This window comes from Macrosteles quadrilineatus, unplaced genomic scaffold, assembly GCF_028750875.1.
Source record: "Macrosteles quadrilineatus isolate MER2022 unplaced genomic scaffold, UCM_ALF_1.0 Scaffold_20__1_contigs__length_2534061, whole genome shotgun sequence".
In the NCBI taxonomy this organism is placed as follows: Eukaryota; Metazoa; Arthropoda; class Insecta; order Hemiptera; family Cicadellidae; genus Macrosteles; species Macrosteles quadrilineatus.
In genome coordinates, this window is record NW_026542613.1 from 2,498,026 (window position 1) to 2,520,670 (window position 22,645).

Genomic DNA, 22,645 nt, shown 5'->3' on the forward strand with positions numbered 1-22,645 from the left:
AATTTAGTACATTGAAGCGTTGCCTGCCATGCGCCTAATAGTTACGGAGTTTCTATTTCATAGTAAAGTACAAGTTTTATCTATGGTACAAACTAATTATTAGTAGATCAGCTGATCGCCCAATGTAAATCTAATTGTAACTTGTAGTTTGTTATGAAATGGGCCCTAGGATTATGGTTTCCAGAATAATCAACTCCACTGATTATGTACCAAAAGATCCTAGGAGTATGTTTAATTATTGATTATACATTTCCCTATGATGGAAGACATGTACACAATCAATTTTGTTTATAATCAATGATCATGGCTTGCATAAATAGGACAAAACATTAACATATCCACGCAGCTGCATGGTTTTAGATAAAACTTGGTAACTCTATAAGAAAAATATGACAAAGCCACCCGCCATTTACTTCTTCTTAATCTCTTTATTATTACTCGGTTCCATTCCATTCCATTCTCATTCTTCATATTCGCCATATTGTCTAGTTTGAGAAAAGTAGCAAGGTGTTGTTAAACTTTATATCCTGGGAATAAAACTCCAAATTTAGTGCAATACTTTTTCTAATTGATACAAATAAGATATGTAGGAAGTCATTCCTCTTGTCCTCTTTTCAAGTAGTGTTTTAGATCGTTTTTCGTAGGCCTAATTTAGTATCGGTTCGGTGGTGAAGAAAAACATGTCCAACATACAACTGGATAAAGATGCCTTTTTTAGGCGAATGAAAAGATTATATGCTGGATGGAACAGTGTAAGTAACTTATATTACACCACACTTGAATCAGTATTATATTGTTTTAGGTGTCAAAGTGAAATACACTTTTTATTCCTAGGTTAGGTTTACCCAAGCCTTGCCGACACCAAGATGACCAATGAAGCTAAACTAGTCAAGTGGTTATTGTTTGTATTAATCGATTTACTGCTTGATTATTGTTCAGTTTCCACAACTCACCTAAAACGCACTTAAAAACGTTCTTAAACTGTTCTTTGACATCAATACTACAACTCGCTTAAATAACTTTTTTGTCTCTGAGGCTTCCTTACTCGCTAAAACAATTTAACTCGCTAAAACATCGAGACAACAGGGTAATTGTTATCAGCAATAATTCCTACTCACTAGGGGACAGAGTGGGAAGCCGGGGTTTTGGGTGGGGGGAAAAAGTCGCTTAAACATCGAGACAAAAGGGTAATTCCATGGGAAGATGGGTAATTTGTTGAACGAATATGGGATTTTTTTTTATTATGCGGGATAAAGTACTTACCTAAAACGGGATAAAAATCAAAATTACTGGGGATAATATCCCCATTTTAGAAGGGATTTTATGCACATATCAGGGATAAATAGCTAGTACCAACCTAAACAGATGTCGATGTGGCAATGACACGTCACTAGGTTTGTTGTCACTTCGCTATTGGCCAATGCCACGTCACTTGGGTTGTTGACAGTAGCGGATGTCATAAATGCACCCCTCACCCTAGCTATCAATGACAGCCTTCAGCAGGGTTTTTTCCCCGCACTCATGGAGATCGCACGGACAGTCCCTATATACAAATAGGGGGACCCCAACGTTCTGGCTAGCTATAGGCCTATCTCTTTGGTACCTGTCCTCGGCAAGGTTCTCGAGATAGTAGGAAAGGAATAAACCTGCAATTACTTTGAGTCAAACAACCTTTTTAGTAGCTCGCAGCACGGTTTTCAGAGGAGCAGGTCCACTACTGGAGCAGTTTCAGTCATTGCTGATGAAATCGCAAACGCTTTTGAAGACAGTGACTCAGTATCTCTTACACTTTGTGATCTGAGTCGAGCGTTCGACTGTGTTCCTCATTGAATCCTTGTTGATAGGCTAAGCTTTTTGCTTTTAGTGTCAGAGGTAAAGCTCTCTCCATGCTCAGTAGCTTCTACTTAAGTGACAGAAGACAAGTGGTTGACAAAATCCGCAGAAAGAGAGGTTTTACACGGAGTCCCTCAGGCCTCAGTTCTCGGGCCACTTCTCTTCCTGATTGCCATTAACGACCTGGGGTGGTATGGAAATCTTGTGCTCTTTGCTGACGATACTACCTTATACCAGAGGGAAAACACCGCTCCTTGCAGCGGAACTAGCGAAAAATAATCTAATAGATGTGGAGCTGTGGTTCCGGGCAAACAAACTGCAGCTAAATGAGACCAAGACAAACTTTGAATGACTTGCACTCCATCACGCACCCCAAACAACATCGGTGGGAGAGTTAGACTATTGGGTTTCTCCCTTGATTCAAGACTGGACTGGAGCAATCATGTCAAACATGTCTGCACTAAGCTGGCTCGTGTCATATTTCTACTGAGGAGATTGAAGAAGTGTGTTACAAGTTCCTACCTGGTTATGGTGTACTGTGCTATGTTTCATTATCATATCTCTTATGGCATACATCTCTGGGGACACGCTGCTGGAGCAGCCAGAGTTTTGAATCTCCAGAAGAAAGCTGTGCGCATTATAACAAGCAACCATCGCCATGAGCATAGCAAACCCATCTTCAAAAACCTGGGCATCTTAACCATCTATAGCCACTACAGATGGGCATGCATGCAGGAAATCAAGAACAATGAACTGGGCCAGGGCTGACATTCACAACTACAATACAAGAGGCCGAAATCAACTCGATGTACCTCGCACTTGCCTCAGTAGAAATCGAGACTCATACCCTGGAAGCGCCATCCGTTTCTTAACAAACTCCTAGCTGCCACTAAGACCCTCGCCAGCAGAAAGTTTAAAACCACCACAGGAAATATCTTCTGTAAAAATCCCTACTTCTCAATAAAGGAATTCCTGGAAGGTAGTTTGGATGAGCTGAATTAGTAACATAGCGACCGCCATGAGTACTAAAGTATGTTTTTTTTAAATTTGTGAGTTTTATACATATGTGCGGGAATTGAAATAAGTAGTTTTTACGCTGACACAGCCTATTCCCATCATACGATGGGTCAACGGTCAAGAAGATGGTATTAAGGTAATAGGCCGATGACTTTGTGAAATATCTGTTTCTCTTTCAACCTTTTTATTTAGGCGTAGGCTAGGCCTATTTAGCATATATTCTAGCCTAATGCGGTTAGCCTACAGTCAGTACATCCTTAAAAGCATGGTATCACACAAGGAAGGCTTAGCGAAACTTGCTTGACGGGAGGATCAATCACTCATACCAGACACATCATGGCCATCTCCTTTACCTCTGGATGCCGTTTTGCCTGGACTATAGCACTACCATTTCGTAATAACTAGACACAGTCTGTCTGCCAGAGGGTCAACGACGAAAGAAAATACAAATTCTTGCCTACTATACCACCAGCAATCTCTAAAAACACTTCTGGCTGAAGTGCGCAAGCTGTACGTAAGCTTAAGGACTTTCAAAGACACACTGAGGAACTATTAGTTGCGCAGACCTCTGTATTTGTTAACTGAGCTAAGCATAGAGATCACACCACGTTTTGGTAACCCGCCGCCATCCTAAGTCGTTTTTATTATTTAATTTAGGTGTAGGCCTAGTTTTAAATTTAACACAATCTTGTCCGACTTTGTCGGTCACTGATGCAGTACCTATTCAAGTAATATTAGGCCTTTTCCCAATTGAAAATGTCCATTAGAACTAGGCCCATGCCTTGAGTCTACACAAGGTCATAAGGAATGTGTTTGGCATTAAATTAAGTCCATGTTTTAAGTAGGTAGGCCTAACTTAGTTTAAACACACAGGCCCTAGCACAGTACAACACAGTTGTTGTCAATCTTAGTGTTGTGGATAACGGACCCTAATTTTGTTTATGTACAGTATCAAAACTTGAGTGTTAGTTATAGCATGGGCAAAAAGAATTAAATATAGACCGTCAGCTGTGCTGTGGTTACCATAGGTTGTGGCACACACCTGCTGGGAGCACTGTGTAGATACGGCGTACGCGCTACGTAAGTACACGGCGCTACAACAGCGGTATGCGCCACAACCTATGGTAACCGCAGCACGGCTGACAGTCTATATTTAAATCTTTTTGTCTAATATGGTTATAGGCAAAAAATAAGTGTAATTTCTTGTCCTAGGCTTAAATAAATTGTATTAAATAAACTAATCATGTTTTTAGGATGCTGACAATGGAGGTGACGGCCTGGGCAAGGCTGATGCCTTGGTGTCTGGAGTGGGGGTGGACGAGGATGTTGTTTATAGCAAATCCATTGCATTGCAGGTAAAATCTGATCCGCTAACCTTAAACGGGTTAAGTTATATGAACTCTGCAATTGCTGACAGGTATTAAAGCTATTTTCTTATTATAAAATATCTTCTGTTCACGGGAGGGTCCAGAGAACAACTGGGGGGGGGGGGGCTTCTAGGGGTATGGAAACCCACCAGCCAGAGGGAGGTCTGGGGGCCTCTCCCAGAAAATTTTGAATCATGAAACAAGCATTTTCAGCTAGGCTTATAGAAGGCCTATGAAGACAGTATTAATGATGCCCAGAAATTAGTTACTTCAGTTAATTCCTAATTGTTTTAGCGAATTTCCCTATAGGGAATAAGCTATTACCGTAGGTCTCATGGTAAGACTTAGTCCCGGGACCGATTTACTTTTTCATTTTGATGTTCCTAGAAGCCAAAAACACCATCCGTTCAAATTCATATATATATATATATGTATATTTATATTAAAATAAAATTAAAACATATATAACAAAGTACCCTTTTAGTAATTATTTTATTTTTCATGACGACATGTTTCGGAACTAAGTCCATTGTCAAGTCATTTTTACCATAACCTCATTCTTTAAACTAACAAAATTAAAAATATAATCATATGTAAAAATAATAAAATATGTTAACTAAATCTTAATACATTTTGGTATTAATTTTTTTCATTATACTATATGAATGTTTTTCTTTCTTTCCTTAGTTTTTCAATTTTATCGTAGATAGGTTGGTTTAATTTTGGAATCATTGTGTTGAGTATGTTGTTGGGGTCCTTTTTGTTGTGTATATAAATATTTAGCTCTTCTTTCACATTAAGTTTCTCACGTTCTTTTTCAAATTCTAAAATAGTTAGATTGTCTTTCATGTTTTTATAACTGTGGTCTGTGTTCATTATATGGTCGGCGAAGTTCGACTTCATTGATGTCTGATTTTTTGATTTCAATGCTTGTAGATGTTCCTTGAATCTTGTTTTAAAAGTTCGAGATGTTTGACCTATATAATACTTGCTACAGTCACTACAGTTTATCTTATAGATTCCTGATTTGATGTACTTTTCGTCTTCATTATCTTCTGTGTGTTTGATTTTTTTATTGATTAATTGGAAAATATTGTTCTTAGTTCTGTAACTTACCCTTATATCCGAATTTTTAAACGTATTTAAACGTATAAGGGTAAGTTACAGAACTAAGAACAATATTTTCCAATTAATCAATAAAAAAATCAAACACACAGAAGATAATGAAGACGAAAAGTACAACAAATCAGGAATCTATAAGATAAACTGTAGTGACTGTAGCAAGTATTATATAGGTCAAACATCTCGAACTTTTAAAACAAGATTCAAGGAACATCTACAAGCATTGAAATCAAAAAATCAGACATCAATGAAGTCGAACTTCGCCGACCATATAATGAACACAGACCACAGTTATAAAAACATGAAAGACAATCTAACTATTTTAGAATTTGAAAAAGAACGTGAGAAACTTAATGTGAAAGAAGAGCTAAATATTTATATACACAACAAAAAGGACCCCAACAACATACTCAACACAATGATTCCAAAATTAAACCAACCTATCTACGATAAAATTGAAAAACTAAGGAAAGAAAGAAAAACATTCATATAGTATAATGAAAAAAATTAATACCAAAATGTATTAAGATTTAGTTAACATATTTTATTATTTTTACATATGATTATATTTTTAATTTTGTTAGTTTAAAGAATGAGGTTATGGTAAAAATGACTTGACAATGGACTTAGTTCCGAAACATGTCGTCATGAAAAATAAAATAATTACTAAAAGGGTACTTTGTTATATATGTTTTAATTTTATTATATTAGTAGCCCTAAAAATGCAAGAAAATAATAATGAAATGGCTAACAACCAAAAGTATATTTATATATATATATATATATATGTGTCCGTCAGCACGATAACTCGAGCAAAAATGATCCGATTTTGATGAAATTTGGTACAAACGTGTAAACCTACGTTTATTCGAACGAGTTCGCGAGCCAGCATGATCGGACCATGGGAACGGGGTTTTATGGGGGGATTTATGGGGTAAAAATTGGTTTTTCTCATTTTTGACCCTCAAAACATAAAATTTCCCAAATTTCTTCTAGACCATTTTGAAGAGCTTAAAAAAAACAAATAATTCAGTATATTGAAGTGTTTTTGTATGGTTATTGGTTACGGAGAAAATTATAAATTAAAAATTCCCATGTTATTCTTATGGAGAATAAGTAAACTTTTGTAGTTTGCTTGTTTATGCATATATTTGGATCAAACTTGGCCAATCGATTTATTTTATACTAAGCTGTTAATATTTTACTGAAAAACACACTTTATTACCCTGTAGGCAGCAAACCTAGGTACTCGTTAAACCTAATGTTATTTGAATAGATTTAATTGAAAATTAAATCAGGCAAATGGAAATTCGCTTAGTCTGCAGGTTTGCTGTGGCGGGGGTATTTTTGTTGTTTTTTTCATCTGGGTCTGTAACAAAAATCAAAACACCTTGGTTCCAAGGGCAAGTGTGACTCAAAAAATGGCAAAAACATAATTGATTTAAAATAGTGTTTGTTTAATTTGTGATGGTATAAAAGTATCAGCACCTGGTCTTAAAGCAATTTGTCAAGAGAAAGAAACGCACACTTCAATAAGTTTTATGGGTATATAATTTTATACAGTAAGTAGGCCTAATTCGAATTCCCCTATTTACTTTATGTTTACCTAGATTTTGCATTATGAGTGTTCCAAATTATTATAAAAAGGGTAGGCCTAGTGAAAATGTCAATTTTGTGTTATACCCTACGAATAATCTATTTCCAGATAATCAAATCCAACTAGTGGCAACACCATTGATACATAATCAATAACCCTAATAATCATACCTATCAATAATTGGTAACCCTGTAAATAATCAATGGCCACACTGACTGACTGTCGGGAAACTGCAGTGGTCGGAATAGGTCAAGATTTTAGGTTGGGTTGTTTAGCTTGCGTTTGCTATTTTCCTGCAACCACTAATTTATGCTTTAGATTTTGAAATAATCGTACAATTAAAATAGGTAGGCTTAAATGATTTAGGCGAGCATTTTTAGACCTAAACCTGTATTGTTAGAAATATTACTTGCCATATTTACGTTAGGTAAAGGTATTCAAATCGCAACAAGAATACACTTCTAAACATACAAAAACATGCCTTAGCATGGTGATCGAAACGAGCGATAAGAAAAGTGAGAATAAGAAGGTGACATAGTCACAGTGTCTTACACTGACAGCAAGGGATTTTAAATTCCCTGCTAAGCTATCCCATACCCTATACTTGAGAGAGAGAGAGAGAGAGAGAGACAGACAGAGACAGAGACAGATGGGGAGAGAGAGAGATAACTTTATTACATCAGCATTGAGCTTAGAAATGGTAAAATAATGTCACTAAAGTAAAGATACACTTTTTTTGTAATGTCTTTGGCTTCTTTCACAAAGGCGACATTCTTCTACATTCTTGATGTAAACCACAAAACGAGATTAACATTACAATATCCTGATTATATATAATTTTTTTTAGCTTTTCACCATGATTATTAAAATATAAACAATTAAATGTTAACTTATTTTTTTTATATTAAGTCATTTTATTTATTTATAATTAATACATTTTTTATTTTTTTACCCAAAAAATCTGTCATTTGCAGGGGGCGTTACGTTCTCTCAGCCCCCCCCCCCTCTTGTATCCAGCCCTGATTCTGTAAAGTCATCGCTCAAGGATAAAATTCCCTCTCATATACATGTCGTAAATCCACCTATATCTGCATGGTTTGAGTTTGTGGCTTTCTTTTTTAATTATTGATAGTTTGTCAAAGGAATGCTATAAACCTACTAGGCCCACATGGTAAGTTAAATATTTCTGTTGCCAAAAAATGTTTAAAAACATAGTTTCTTTATTTAAAAATAGCCTAATTTAAATTCAATTGGGTGATAGGCCTAGGTATTCTTGTTGTTAATTGTTTGTTTTATATTTTTCATAACTAATTCAGACTGATACAAATTTCAGACTTGGTTGCTCGGTTATGAGTTAACTGACACCATCATGGTGTTAACCAAAGACGCAATTCATTTTCTGGCAAGCAAGAAGAAAATTGAATTTTTACGGCAGGTGGAAGCAAGTAAAGATGAAAACAGTGTTCCGCCAGTGAAGCTCCATACGAGAGATAAGGTTTGTAATCCTTGTGCTTGCAGTCTGACGTAAAGGGTTTTAAAAACATAAGATTTAAATCGGAATATTTTACAGGGCAAGATAAATATTAAAGTTCACAATTAGAGTTGTTGATTTTGGGAGTCCCTGGGGTTCACCAAGGACGGTTGTTTTAACATGCCTTATTATTTCTTTGACTTTTGTTGAACAAATTAATAGGATATTTCCAGTAAATATTGTAAAAACTAAGCGATTTTGCTGTTAAGGTTCCAATGCAATAACTAAATAATGTTTCAGTTAAATTAAAATGGATGTACAAATTGTGAACTTGTTAATATTTCATCAGCACTTGAGATGCTGGAAGTGTAAAATGTACTGAATAAAAAAAGAGGTATTCCATGTAAAATAAAGTGTTTATTCCAGGGCGGTGATGACAAACCAGCATTCCAGAAGTTGGTGGATGCCATCAAAGGCAGCAAAGCTGGCAAGACAGTCGGCGTGTTTGTGAAAGATGCATATCCCGGTCCATTCATGACTGCTTGGAAGGCTGTCCTAGAAAAAGAAAAGTTTACACAAGTAAGTCTACAACAGTTGGTTCTTGAATAATTCCAGGCTAAAATTGGCAATCACAGCCAGGTTTTGTATTTATTCAAAACCTTGAGCAAGAGTATTTCAAAGGCCTAGGCCTACTATCAGATCAACGGTCAATAAAAATTTCAATTATGAACTCATGGGTCCAGTCATTAACTTTTAATACGTTGGAATCACTTAACATGTAAATATAACCTAGGCCTAATGACATGTGTAAGCTTAATCATTCCTATATTTATCTTTTCGCATAAAATATTAGGTGCTTGAAATTATGCCATGTGAATGGATAATGCAACTAAGGGAGTTTCTTTCTTTTCTTTCTTATAAGTTACAGTAGAACAACCTTAGTTCGATAAATCCTTTAATTTAAATTATTATCTTGGTTCCTAAAACTACCACATAGGGCTTAAGGTTAATGAATGTTGAAATACGGGTAATTTGAATATAATTTCTGATTGCATAGATACTTTAATATTTTTGAGTGGAAATTGTGGCTAAACAAGATCAAAGTGTTCAAAACTGGCATCAAAACCACACGGTTTTGAAATACGGCCTAATAGTGCACACCTCAGTCAAGATCATTGCCTTCTCCATCTTGACTTCTACCTGCCAACCCTTGTTTTATTCATTAAGTTGATTGCGCCAAACCTCTATTGTTCTTAAAGAGCATTTTTCATTTTTAGTTTCAAATTTTCTATTTGAGCATTGCTTCGTTTTTAAAATTTAATCAATTTTATCTTAGTGAAAACAACGTATAAATCTACAACTCTTGCAAAAAAAGGGAGTTGTAATAAACCCTCATATTTACCGAAGACATCCGTTTCCAGTTTAGTTGTGTATTTGGAGGGGTAAAACTTATTTAATTTGAATTGTGTGATCTTGGTGATTGGAACAATCCAATTTCTGTCTACTTTTATTTGTTCTTGTTCAGGTAGACAAGTTGTATGTAATATACCTGTGTCACTTGTAGGTGGACATGAGTGTCAGTGTGGCAGCCATCATGAGTCCCAAGGAAGACTCCGAGTTAACCATCATGAAGAAGGCTTGCCAAGTGTCGGTCGATATATTCAACAAGTACCTCAAGGATCAGGTCATGGACATCATTGATGCTGAAAAGGTAATAATATCTTAGTAAGATCTTCTCCAATAGTTCAACCCTTCATTTAATTTGTGGTTTATGTTTAATCACTGTACCGGCTGATCATTTTATCAGCACCACATTAGAAATTATATTAATAATTATAGGCCTACTTGTAGAAATTGTTATCACAACTTGGCATTATTTAACCGTAAATTATGTTGTTTCCTGCTGTACAGAAAGTGAAGCACGCTAAGCTGGCGGAGGGGGTGGAGTCAGCCTTGTCAGACAAGAAGTACGTGAGCAACGTAGACACGAGTCAGCTGGACATGTGCTACCCGGCCATCATACAGAGCGGCGGCAACTACAACCTCAAGTTCAGCGTCGTCAGGTCAGTAACAGCTTGGGCGTAAGCCTGATTTTACGCTTGAAAAAATATAATTCATTTTTGTTGTGTTCTTTTTTAATTAGAAAGTTAGGCCTATTAACTTGAACAGCTTTGTACGTGTTACTAAATTTATAGAACTTATATAAAAATATGTTTAACTCGTTCAAAACATATATTTACACTTATGCTGTTGACTACAAGATGGTAAAAAGATAGAGGTGGTAAGTGATGATTGATTACAATTGGACACCCCAATCATCATCAGAGCCAATAGGCAAATGGCCTAATATTGATCCATCTCCAGAACCTAATCTGTAATATTTTTCTACAATGTATAGCCCATATCGCAGAGAAATAAGATGCAGAGGAAACATTCAATGGTACACTTAAGTCGTGTCTAGCACCAGTCGCTTGTGTCTAGTGCAAATTCTATTGGTCATCCCCTTCCGCTCTCTACTCTCTCCTCACCATCACGTACTACAGTGCTCACACTGTAGGAAGAGCCTGTGCGCTACAACTGCTGTTGTAAACAATAGCCGTTCGGCTCTTCCTTGCTTGGTACTAGTAGCCTATATTTCTACCCCAGCTAAAAGCGCACGGTGGTTCCATAAGCATATTTCCTCTGTATCTTACTTCTCTGTGCCTATATTAAAATTCTTATATAGATAATTCCAATCAAGATTGTATAAGTGAAGTTGTAGTTGTATAAGTGTGCCTTAATTGTTGTCAAACATAACACAAACATTAGACTGAATAGGGCCTATTGTTTAGATTCTGATTAAAAATGATATAGGATTGAGAGGACACAGCTAACTTGCCTAAGATAAGTAAGCTTTAGCTTAAGTATGTCTCTGAAGGTGCGAAATATCAAGTTTTTTTTTTCAAATCAAATCAAATCAAAAATTCTTTATTTATTTCATGCACATAGGTACATATAAATAGTGTCAAAAAATTATATTAAAAATACATCAGTGTTTGAACCTTAACTATTTTAACACAATTTGTCCTGAAATATACTTTTTATTTCTTTTGTGAACAAAGGTGGAAAAACTCATCTAATGAATATATTGGTTTGTTTACTATGTACTCTTTGAGTTTCTTCTTAAATTTTTCAATATTATTTTCAGACTTTATATTTTTTGGTAAACGCATAAAGAATTTCTTTCCCGAATATGTTGGTTTTTTCTCGTAAAATTTTAATCTGTGATGATTTGGGATAATTTCATTTTTATGCCTTGTATTGTACTTGTGGCATATGGAAGATTTAGGACTTACTGCCTCATTTTTAGAAATTAGTATGCAGTCATAGATGTATTGTCCATAAACTGTGGGAATTTTAAGATTAACAAAGTGTTCCTCTTTCGCTGATTGATCATAATTTAGTTTAAGAATGATTTTTATGGCTCTTTTTTGTTCTTTCAAAATACTGTCTAAATTTATTTTCCCTGTTGCTCCAAAAAGACACAATCCGAAACTTATGTGTGAGTGAATGTATGAAAAATAGATATGGCGTAATGTCTCCGATCCACAGTATAACGACATTTTCCTAAGAGCATATATACCAGAGTTAACTTTTGATAACACCTTACCTACATGATCATTCCAATTTAAATTTGCATCCACTGTTAAACCAAGGAAGCATGTACTTGTCTTCTCCTCAATCATCTGTGAATCTGACATAATAATTAAATTCTCATTTTTTTTATTTTGTGCAGTTCTAAATTGCATGAAGTTAGTTTTTAGTGTATTTAGTAACAAATTATGATTTTTTAAGTAATCGTTTAAATTTTCTAGCTCTACAAAAGATTGTATTTCCATTTGTTCTATTGAGTTTGATGTTATTTTTAAATTGGAATCATCAGCGTACAGATAAAGCTGACTGTTGTTCTTATAATTCTTTGGTTTATATTCTTTGGTGTGTATATAATTTATTTGTGCTGTGACTTGTCTGCAAACTTTCTTCAGATAATTTGGCTGTGTCCTCTCCATTTTATATAATTTGTTTAATTCAAGCTAATGCTTTTTCCTAAAAACATTACATTCTGATTTGTAATTTGTATTCCAGTGACAAAAACAACCTCCACTTTGGAGCGATTGTGTGTTCCCTGGGCGCCAGGTATAAGTCCTACTGTTCCAACATCGTGAGGACACTTCTGGTGGATCCTACTGATGCGATTCAGGTGAGACGAGATCCATCTAAAAACATTCAATAGATTCCTGTTTGGAGTACCGCTATGTAATTTGCCTTCAAGCCCGTTGAAAGAGTTTTGCTCACAAAACATTAGGATTGTATATAATGTAGAGTTTGGTGTAGAACTCCTTCATAAAATAAGCACCCTGGTCTCTGGTGTTGGTGTGCGTCTTATGAATCTAATCTGATCCAAACTAAATTGAATTTACACTGTGTTCCCTAATTTCAGGCTAACTACAATTTCCTAGTCGATCTAGAAGAGGAACTCATAAAGAATCTACAGGCCGGCAAGAAACTGTGCCAAGTGTACGAGGCTGGAGTCAGTTACACGAAAAAGACAAAACCTGAGCTTGTCGATCATCTGGTCAAGAACTTTGGGTGAGTGAAATATTTACCACTTGTGCTCTTACATAGTCTATCTTGAATTTTTGGTTGATTGTAGCCTAATAGTTGAATAGAAAGCCAATGCACTCAGCTAAATAAACACCAAACTTATGTCAGTGAACATTAACTTGTGCTTCTACTGTTCATGAAAGTATTTCTGTCATTCAAAATTGAACAGTTTGGAGATTTTAAACAATCAGAATTGTGTTTAATTCATTAGTTTTGACTTTTGAGTGTATTAAACTTGTAAGTAAGTAATTTATATCAGCTTAGGCCTACTGCACCAAGTATCTCCAACATTGCCGTTAATAAAAACAATTTTAATCACATGGCTTTTTGTTTTTGGAATTCCGATGCCTTAAAAAGAGACAGTTGTCCTTGCTTAGTAAACCTATTATTTATTGGTGCTAACACATACATTCACTTTAAGATAGATCGAAATAATTTATGCAGTGTTTAATACGCTGTACAGTTAAAAAAAAATTGTGTCAGACCATGCACAGGGATTATAACTAGAAGCGGCATAAAATGCAATTTTAGGCTCCAACACCTGATTTTTGTTTCTTACTTTTTTTCCAGATACTAACTGAATCCAATTACTTCAACTGTTTTAGCTTATTATAGAAAGGTTAAAAGAGCTATTTAAACATAGACATGACAAAAATATCAATTTAGATAGAACAGAACTTTTTTACTAGATTCATGCTGGCTGAAACTGGATTTTACTTATATCAAAGTGGGATTTTTTAGACCCGGTAAGCAGGATTTTTGCTTTGGTTGTATGAAACGTTGCATTTTATCTGTGTGACGACGTCACACAGATAATTGGCATAAGTAATGAAAGGATTTTAACATAGATCCACAAAGGAGAAGTTCTACGCTATACCCTTAGACTCACTCTACTGTCATGTAGTATCCTTTCTCTTACCTATAAATAAGCTCTTTATGTAGGCCTATGTACAGATTGACAAATTCTATGAAGCTTTAATAGTAAATGTTTTACAGGTTTGTGATGGGCATCGAGTTCAGAGAGAGTTCCCTTACCATTGGCCCAAAGACAACAGCTGTGGCTCGCAAAGGCCAAGTGTTCAACCTAAACGTCGGCCTTTCCAACCTCACCAATAGGGAGGCCAGTGATAAGGAGGGCAAGATCTACGCACTGTTCATCGGAGACACAGTACTCGTCAACGAGGTAGCTAACAAAACAATGTATTAAAACTTCAAGTTTAAGGAAAAAGGATGTTTTAGGATCAAGGATGAAATGAAATGAAATGAAATGAAAATGATTTATTTAGTCAGGCAAAGTTAGGGCCACATGGCCCTCTCTTACACTTAACCTGTTTATTAGGAATTAGGAAGGATTAGGAATTTTCGTGTAGATCGCAGGCTTACATGAACGGATAAGATTCTAAACTGGCACAAGAAACACAAAACTTGACACTATTCTCAAAAGATAAGTACATTTTACTGTCACTGAGCTTGTTCAACTAAGGAAAGGATGAGTCAACAAGAAAGTTGTCTTTTAGCTGGCAGTTGTGGTGGCCAGGAAATACATGAACTTTCTCTTCTATATAATGTTTTGTGTATTGTGTAAATTTTAGTGTTTCTTATGTGCCACATTGGACTCTTTTCCATTCAGGTAAGCAAGGTTTCCTCTCAAAAGTCTTCAAATAACCCTGTTGTAGCAAACCTGCAGACTAAGCAAACTTCCATTTGTACAGTTTGTTGTTTTTAAAATTCATTGTGACGTTGGTTCTGAATCTTTATAGTATCAATAATAGTAACCTTCCATTTGTCTGAATGGATTTAGACTAAGAAATTTCTTTAAATTTAACATATTTATTCCCTGTTTGATTAACATAAGGAGTATGCTACTTAGGTTTGCCGCTAAAAATAAATTTTTTTTTACAAAATTTTGATTACAACATTTTTGACTGGGTTACATCGTAATTTCAACTGAATAGTCAAATTGGCTGTATGATTGAAACCATATTGGCAATTCACAGTTTTGTGGGCCTCTGAAAATGCTTTACTTGTTTTCTATCTAACATGATTGGATCACAATAATTCACTACTATTGACTTGTGGTTCCATTATGTACAATACAATAACCAAGTTGAACACTACAGGGTCAGCCAGCTACGATCCTCACACAGAGTAAGAAGAAACTGAAGAATGTCGCGATGTTTGTCAAACAAGACAATGAAGAAGATGAGGAAGAGGAAAAAGAAAATGAGCCAAAGCCAGAAGAGCCTTTGACAGGCAGAGGCCGACGGACAGCTGTGCTCGAGTCGAAACTGAGGGTAAGTGTATTCAGCTTCATTACTCGTCTTAGGTTGTTAAATGATGACAAGTGACAAATCATATTCCCTGACATACGCATTCACACACCCTGACATACACATTCACACACATTCATTGTAACGCATGCTAACACAATAGTAGATCCATGTCGTCATCTGCGCCATTACATTCCGCTATTGCAGGCAATTTACTTTGCCCAGCTATAGGTCGGCCGCTTAGAAAACGACCTCCTCCAGCATTGGTTTAGCATTAGCGCGCAGGTCGTTTTCTAAGCGGCCGAACTATAATATTCCAATCAGCTTGTATTTTCATTATGGTTTCTGTCACCTGGGTTTTTGTTAACAGGGAGTGGTTTAAAGGTGTTTAATGTATTTTACTTTCAACTTAGAAGATTATTGAAGCGAGTTTGATGATTGGTTAAAGATTAAATTTCCAACCTTTTAGAGGTTGTAACCGTCGACAATACTGGTCAAAGTTTCTCACAACTGTTGTTGAACATAGACGGATTCATCAGCCGAGGAGAAGCGCAAGCAGCATCAGAAGGAGTTGGCTGCTCAGCTGAACGAGCAAGCGAGACAGAGACTGGCGGCGCAGGGAGGGGGAGGCAAGGAGACCAAGGTTCGCAAGTCTAACGTCAGCTACAAGGGAAGAGGACAGATGCCTAACGAACCAGAGGTCAAGGAACTCAAGATATATGTCGGTGAGTGCAACAACTGACTAGACATTCAATCCTCATGTTAAAATTGTCGCCAGTTTTGAATCAACATGGACTAGTTCAGTTGAGCCACTGACAGATTGTGCTGATTTAAATTACGGTTGAATACACCAACTTTTAAAAAAAAATGACAGGACGATTTAATGTAAAGCCGCGTTTGCAGTATGCGGGCAGGCTACCTGCTTTAAGAATCTTGAAATACACTTTAGGCAAGTAACCTGTTCCATAACCTGCTTAATCTACTGACCTTGTGTTAACTCAGCTTAGGCTATCTTTCATGCCACATTAATAATCACAGTTGCAAAAATAAGTCTTGTGACTGGCTCATTCAATTGTGTTCTTTTTAAAACGTTTTTATTAGGTCGCTTTCTTGTCCGCTACAAATTTTGCAACCGATTTTATACTAACTTCCCGATGAGCTAGGGACTTGAAACTTGAAACATATCTCACAAATGGAAGACAATGCAATATTATACAATTTAATTTTCATATTTTTCTTGGGCTACGCCCCATGGGCTTGTTTTTATTAAATTGATTTCTTGCAAATTTTGATACTTCCCGATGAGCTAGAGACTTGAAATTTGAAACATAGCTCACAAATGGATGACATTGCAATATTATATCATTTAATTTTCATATTTCCTTTCGGGCTACGCCCCATGGGCTTGTTTTTATTAGCTAGCTTTCCTACAAATTTTGATATCAATTTTAAACGATGTTTCCGATAAGCTAGAGACTTGAAATTTGAAACATAGCTCACAAATGCATGACAATGCAATATTATATCATTTAATTTTCATATTTCCCTTGGGCTACTGTAAAGAAAAATAAAAACAACTCCCTCCTACTACTTTTATATATTTAAATATTGTATTTAAATATATTTGCTCCTTGCAATGCTCTCAAATGAATCTTTACAAATGTTGGTTGCCCCTGGGTTGGAAGAACTCCAGAAAATAAAAATATCAGACAGAGCTTTTTGGCAGTGGAAGCTTGATGTTATTGAAAAAATATGAGTGGGCCCTGCAAAATATAAATATTCCCAAAAGGTCCTTAGGGGACGCCCTTGGCACTGTTTGTAGTTCTTCCAAAAAAGTAATACCTTTAATGAGAGCAATTTACCAGTCTTAATTCTACACCGAATTTACTTGCTCACTACTACACTAGTGTTTAGTGTTGCACTTAAAAGGTGAATCTTTTGTAGTGGCCTATTATTTACTGAATTACCTTTTGTTTACCAATTTGATACTATAGCATATAATAAAGAACTACCAGGTTATTGAGAACTAAAAGTGAGTACAATTTGATTTATTAAGCATTATTTAAGATTTACAATGATTCCAGTTTGACAGTTTCTGATTGTGTGGTGCAATATAAAAATATGACCTTGAGTGACACAATCAGACGGAATTGATCTGTCTGAGAATGTTGAACGGATTTATTCAAAGGGGAATATTTGGCGCGGTTTCACACCGATCTCGAAGGTGTCAACGGAGGAGTGGTATTTAATTTAATTTGAGACGACCAGTGCTAAACAAGTCCTGTTCGTTGGCCAACGATGTAAATATGAAGGTCGATTCTCGAAGGTCAACTGATTAAACAGTATTGCGTTTAATCGTAATAATATTTACTGGAACGTTGCTTATTGTTTTATAGCTAATTTGGCACTTTGGCGGTTCGTCTATATGCAAACTGGCACAGCCTCCGATAACACTTCCCGATTCAGCCGAACCAGCAACCTAATCCCTCCTTTGATATTAAATGATTCCCCCAAATTAAAATGCTGATTGTGACACTCTGTAACGAATTGTACTTTTAATAATGACTCTGTGCAAAATTCAAATACTATATAAAAATATTACAAAGCAACTCTGAATTACCCTATAAAAACATTTTCATATATTTATTCTTAATACTATAGAAATATCACAGTCTAATAAATAAAGCGGATTGCAACAATATGAATGGATTTAAAAATCAACAAATTGTGATCGAACCTATGAACATGTGCTTATTCTACATGAATTGACAAAACAAGACGGGAAAATTTACCAAAGTGCGACTCACTGAAAATCTCAATTTAACAAATAAATACACAAAATTACTTACAGTTTGGACGTCCACAAATATAACACAAAGGGGAAAGGATGGGAAAACGTAACTAGCCGGTATACTACAACACGCGATCAATTGAACTCGTGAATCGTTTGAGAAATTTTCAAATGGCGGACTGCGTTTGGCCGGTAACGAACTTTTGCACTTTTTGACAAAAACACTGATTCTAATTTCCGATCGCGAGGCAATTATATCCCTTAGGGATATAGGCTGAACGACTTTAAGGAAATTTAAGATTGGCCGACCAAACGCCGCGAAATGAATTTAATTTCCACGAACGATAAACAATTTTACCGAACTAGCTACGATGAGACTTGGGTAAGGACTGAGTACTGATTTAAACAGATGGCCGCCCGGCTAAACCTTATCCCCTCTCCGTCTTTAGTGCGTGGTGCATTCTGGTCTATACTGATCTATTGTTGAAACCAGCTGACTGTTCTTTGCATTAACCTGTATTGATTTGTTGCCTTTTACAACAAAATCGGTACAAAATGCCCCCTAGCAGAAAAAAATGATCCGTGATCGGCCCAGGACAGTCAAACCTATCGTACTACCTCGGAGCATTTTTGGCCTAGCCGGTGGACCACGACGATACACATGAACACAATTACAATTTACAATCAACAATAACGACAACAATCAGGCAACAACAATTTAAATAATGGTAACAACAATACTAAACTATTACAATGATCTATTTTATGACAAGGACACCAACTGATCATTTCCTCATTAAACACACAAAGGCATCCCGCGCACAGAATAGACACTATGATTTACCACATGTGGTAATCAGCAGAGCGTGTTGTCCGAGGTGGTGAACAGCTGGGCTCGTACATTGTTGTTGGTCGGCAGCGTAGTGGCACAGGTGTATTGGCTCTAGTGGATCAGTAGCACAGTGACCCAACAATGGTCCGATAGTAGTGCTGTCAGCTGGGGAGGGTGGGGCGGGCGCTCAACAATGGTTAGACAGAGAGCGGCGATAACATTGTTGTCAGTGATGCGATAAGCAGGCGATAACCCTCTCTCGACAGATGGACAATATCTCTTCTGCCGTTTTTATAAGTGTGTTTGAAGTATTCATTCTTCTTTATTGTAGTTAACGGTTGGAATTGTTTATGAAATTGTAACACTCGTACTCTGGGCGGATTATGTAACGATTGTATAAACACATTGATTTGTTTGATTTGGTTTTGATGTTGTGGGTTTCTGTTGAGGGTGGGGGGAATGGTCGAAATTATAATGTCTCTATTGCTGGCTTTAATGAGGGTTGTAATGATTTTAAGATTTGATTTGGTTTGATTCGGGGGTACTTTCTTGAATATATCATTTATGGAGCAGATAATAAAACAGGTTTTGTGGAGATGAGGCAATATGGGTCTTAATGCTGATTTTAAGTCTGTGGTTGTCCAACCGCCTCGGGTCCCACTGGCATTGAGATCAACACTGGGGTCGTCTATAGTCCATGTTTCACACATCCTTCTGGCCTGCGAGTCGCCCAGCACACTTACACCGTTGCACATCATTGATTTTTATTCACTGTCAGGGAAATCACTCACTGTTACTCCAATTTTTCACAACAATATTTATATAATACAATATAAAGATTCTTACGTTACCACATTTAAACATTTAAACACATACAAAACAATACGATACGATTCGATCCACCTACCGCTGATAATATTTTTTCAATTGGCATACATGAACTACTCGATTTATACTGGGATCCTTGACTAATTCAATTCTGACATTTACTGAACTTAACACATTGGTTACGACGTATGGACCTTTCCATGTTTGAGTCAATTTGTGCGATACTTCGTTGGCTTTATTACTTGGTATGTACCTTTTATATAATACCAAATCGTTTTCTTGGAACGGCGATGGATTCCTATTTTTATTATATCTGGCGCTACTTTTGCGATGGGCTGATTTAATATTATCCATGATTTTTGCGATACAATCCTCTGTAACGTCAGTATCGTTTTCCTGATCGATGTCCCACTGTAATTGCAATGGATGATTAATTTCTCGTCCTAAGAAAATTCGCGCAGGCGTCGCTTTGGTTGTTTCGTGGACGGCTGAATTTAAACCCATGTTTAAATATGCGATATTTTCATCCCAGCGTTTTTGTGTTTGCGAATGGAATATCTTTAACGCTATTTTCAGATTGCGATTGACTCTTTCTGACTGATTTGAGTTTGGCCTAGCTACAGAAGTATTGATGTGTTTGATCCCTAAGCTGAACAAAAAACTTTTAAACATTTCTGACTTAAAAATGGATGCGTTGTCAGATACAATTATTTCTGGGAAACCATGTTGAGTGAAAATTTTTTCCCTTAGCGCTGCAATGATTGTTTTGGTGTTTGCCTTCTTTAATGGAATAATCCAACTAAACTTTGAAAATGTATCGACACAAACTAATGCGTACATATTTCCATTTGCGGTTCGTATTAATGGTCCAAAGGTATCGATGTGTAGTCGTTCAAAGCATCTTTCGGGAGGTTTAGAATTCATCAGGCCAATATTTAGCGCTTGAGCTGGTTTAGACAGCTGACAAAGGCTACAAGATCTGACAAATTGCTTAACCTCGTCGAAAATTTTCTCCCATGTGAATTCGCGTGTGATTCGCCCGATAGTCTTTTTTATTCCTAGGTGAGCTGATATTGAAATGTCGTGAAAATATTTCATTAACATTTTCCTCATTTGAGTCGGAACGACGATTTTAGACGGATTTCTGGGGTTTTTTTGATAACGTAGTATACCCTTTTTTATAAAATAATTCGGTACGTCGATTCCATCTTCGATGTTATTTATAATATTGAGGAGCTGTGGGTCTTCGCGTTGTTTCGAACTCAGTGACTCAAAGGTTTCAGGGAAGTGTTGTAGAAAGAAAACTTGTTCGGGGACAACATCATTTTGTGGTGTGAGAGTTTTAGTCGGCTGTTGTTTGTTGACTTTGACTCGGTCGGGGCCAACGTTGCTTTGTGGCGCTGGGGTTTTAGTCTGTTGTGGTTCATTGACTTCAAACATCCGGCTTAGAGCGTCGCTTACTATGTTTTGTGTGCCCCTACAATGCTCGATTTTCTCGCATGGAAATTGTGAAAATCGTAGTTTCCAACGCGCTAACATACCAGTAGTCTTGTCGGAGCCCATAACATATGTTACAGCCATACAATCGGTTTTAAGGATGAATGGGTTATCAGTGAGATAATCCTTGAACTTTTCCAGGCCGTACAATACAGCGGCAAATTCCTTCAAATACATGCTGTATTTTAATTGAGCACCTGAGAATGTTTTGCTGGCAAAAGCGATTGGAACATTATTGCCATTAATTTCCTGTTCCAGGACAATTCCTACGGCGTTTTCACTTGCGTCACACGACATTATAAATCTCCTGGACCAATCTGGAAGATGAAGTACGACGGGTGAGGACAATGTTTGCTTTATTTTGTCGAAACTAGATTGTTGATCGGGACCCCACCTGAATCTTACGCCTTTCTTTTTCAAGTAGTTCAATGGTCTACTGATTTCGGAGAAATTAGGTATGAACTTGGCATAAAAAGCAGCCATGCCGATAAATCGTTGTACACCCTTTAAATTGCGTGGTCGAGGAAAATTACTAATAACTTCAGCTTTAGTATCGTCCACATACAGTTTGCCATCCTTTACTATGTGTGACAGGAAACGCATGCCCCTCTTTGCCAAGGTGACCTTGCTGGGTTTGATTGTAAGTCCGGCGGCCCTTAGACGTTCCAAAACCATTTTCAAGTCATTGTAATGATCCTTTGGGTTTGCGCTATAAATGCAGAGATCGTCGACAAAGTTTATTACACATTTAAATTTTAAGTCTCCTAGCATTTCGTCGACTATGCGTCCTAACACCTGGCTACCGATTTTTATTCCTTGGGGACAAGTACGAGGCTGATATAAGGCATATCCTACATTGAAAGCGGCGTATTTCCTACTATCAGGGTGTAATAGGCATTGGTAATAGCTATTGTTCAAATCAAGTGTAGTGAAATAACGAGCATCTTTAAAATAAGGAAAAACTTTATCTACTTCTGGTTGTGGGAAACTGTCCATTTCAATAAACTTATTTAGTTCTTTATAATTGACTACCAATCTAAATTTTCCGGGTTCCTTTTTTGGTCTTAGGAAGGCGCTAGAACTAAACTCTGAAACACTTTTTTCTATTACCCCTTCATCTAATAATTGTTGCACAGTATTTCTCATTATTACCATCTTATCTGGCTGGACGTGGTAAGGTCTTTGTCGGAATGGCACAATATCCTTACTAAAACGAATTTTGTAAGGCTCAGTCTTGGCTAAGCCGATTTTGTCTGTGACAACGTCGCTAAACTGTCGAAGTAGGTTTTCAAATTTATTTCGTTCGTCGTCTGTGAGCGGTGAATCACCTAAATCGGGTTTATCACAAGTTGGGATCTCTCCTTCTCCTATCAAAC

At 36.6% G+C, this 22,645-nt stretch overlaps 1 protein-coding gene across 1 annotated transcript; it reads left to right on the forward strand.

Annotated features, from left to right (window-relative positions):
- The first annotated feature begins 479 nt into the window (after window positions 1-479).
- On the forward strand, window positions 480-21,665 carry LOC129005353 (FACT complex subunit spt16-like). Its single transcript, XM_054434215.1, has 12 exons — window positions 480-752; window positions 4,104-4,205; window positions 8,270-8,431; window positions 8,834-8,986; window positions 9,972-10,118; window positions 10,319-10,470; window positions 12,533-12,647; window positions 12,888-13,036; window positions 14,048-14,234; window positions 15,172-15,345; window positions 15,848-16,046; window positions 21,528-21,665. The coding sequence occupies exons 1-12, from the start codon at window positions 681-683 to the stop codon at window positions 21,569-21,571; spliced, it is 1,656 nt and encodes a 551-aa protein (XP_054290190.1). The 5' UTR covers window positions 480-680; the 3' UTR covers window positions 21,572-21,665.
- The last annotated feature ends 980 nt before the right edge of the window (window positions 21,666-22,645 follow it).

Excerpts from the sequence above, each read along its gene's own strand:
- LOC129005353 (XM_054434215.1), top strand. The coding sequence starts at position 681 with ATGTCCAACATACAACTGGATAAAGATGCCTTTTTTAGGCGAATGAAA. Across the intron at positions 753-4,103 it reads TATATGCTGGATGGAACAGT|GATGCTGACAATGGAGGTGA; the intron begins GTAAGTAACTTA and ends TCATGTTTTTAG. Across the intron at positions 13,037-14,047 it reads CATCTGGTCAAGAACTTTGG|GTTTGTGATGGGCATCGAGT; the intron begins GTGAGTGAAATA and ends AATGTTTTACAG.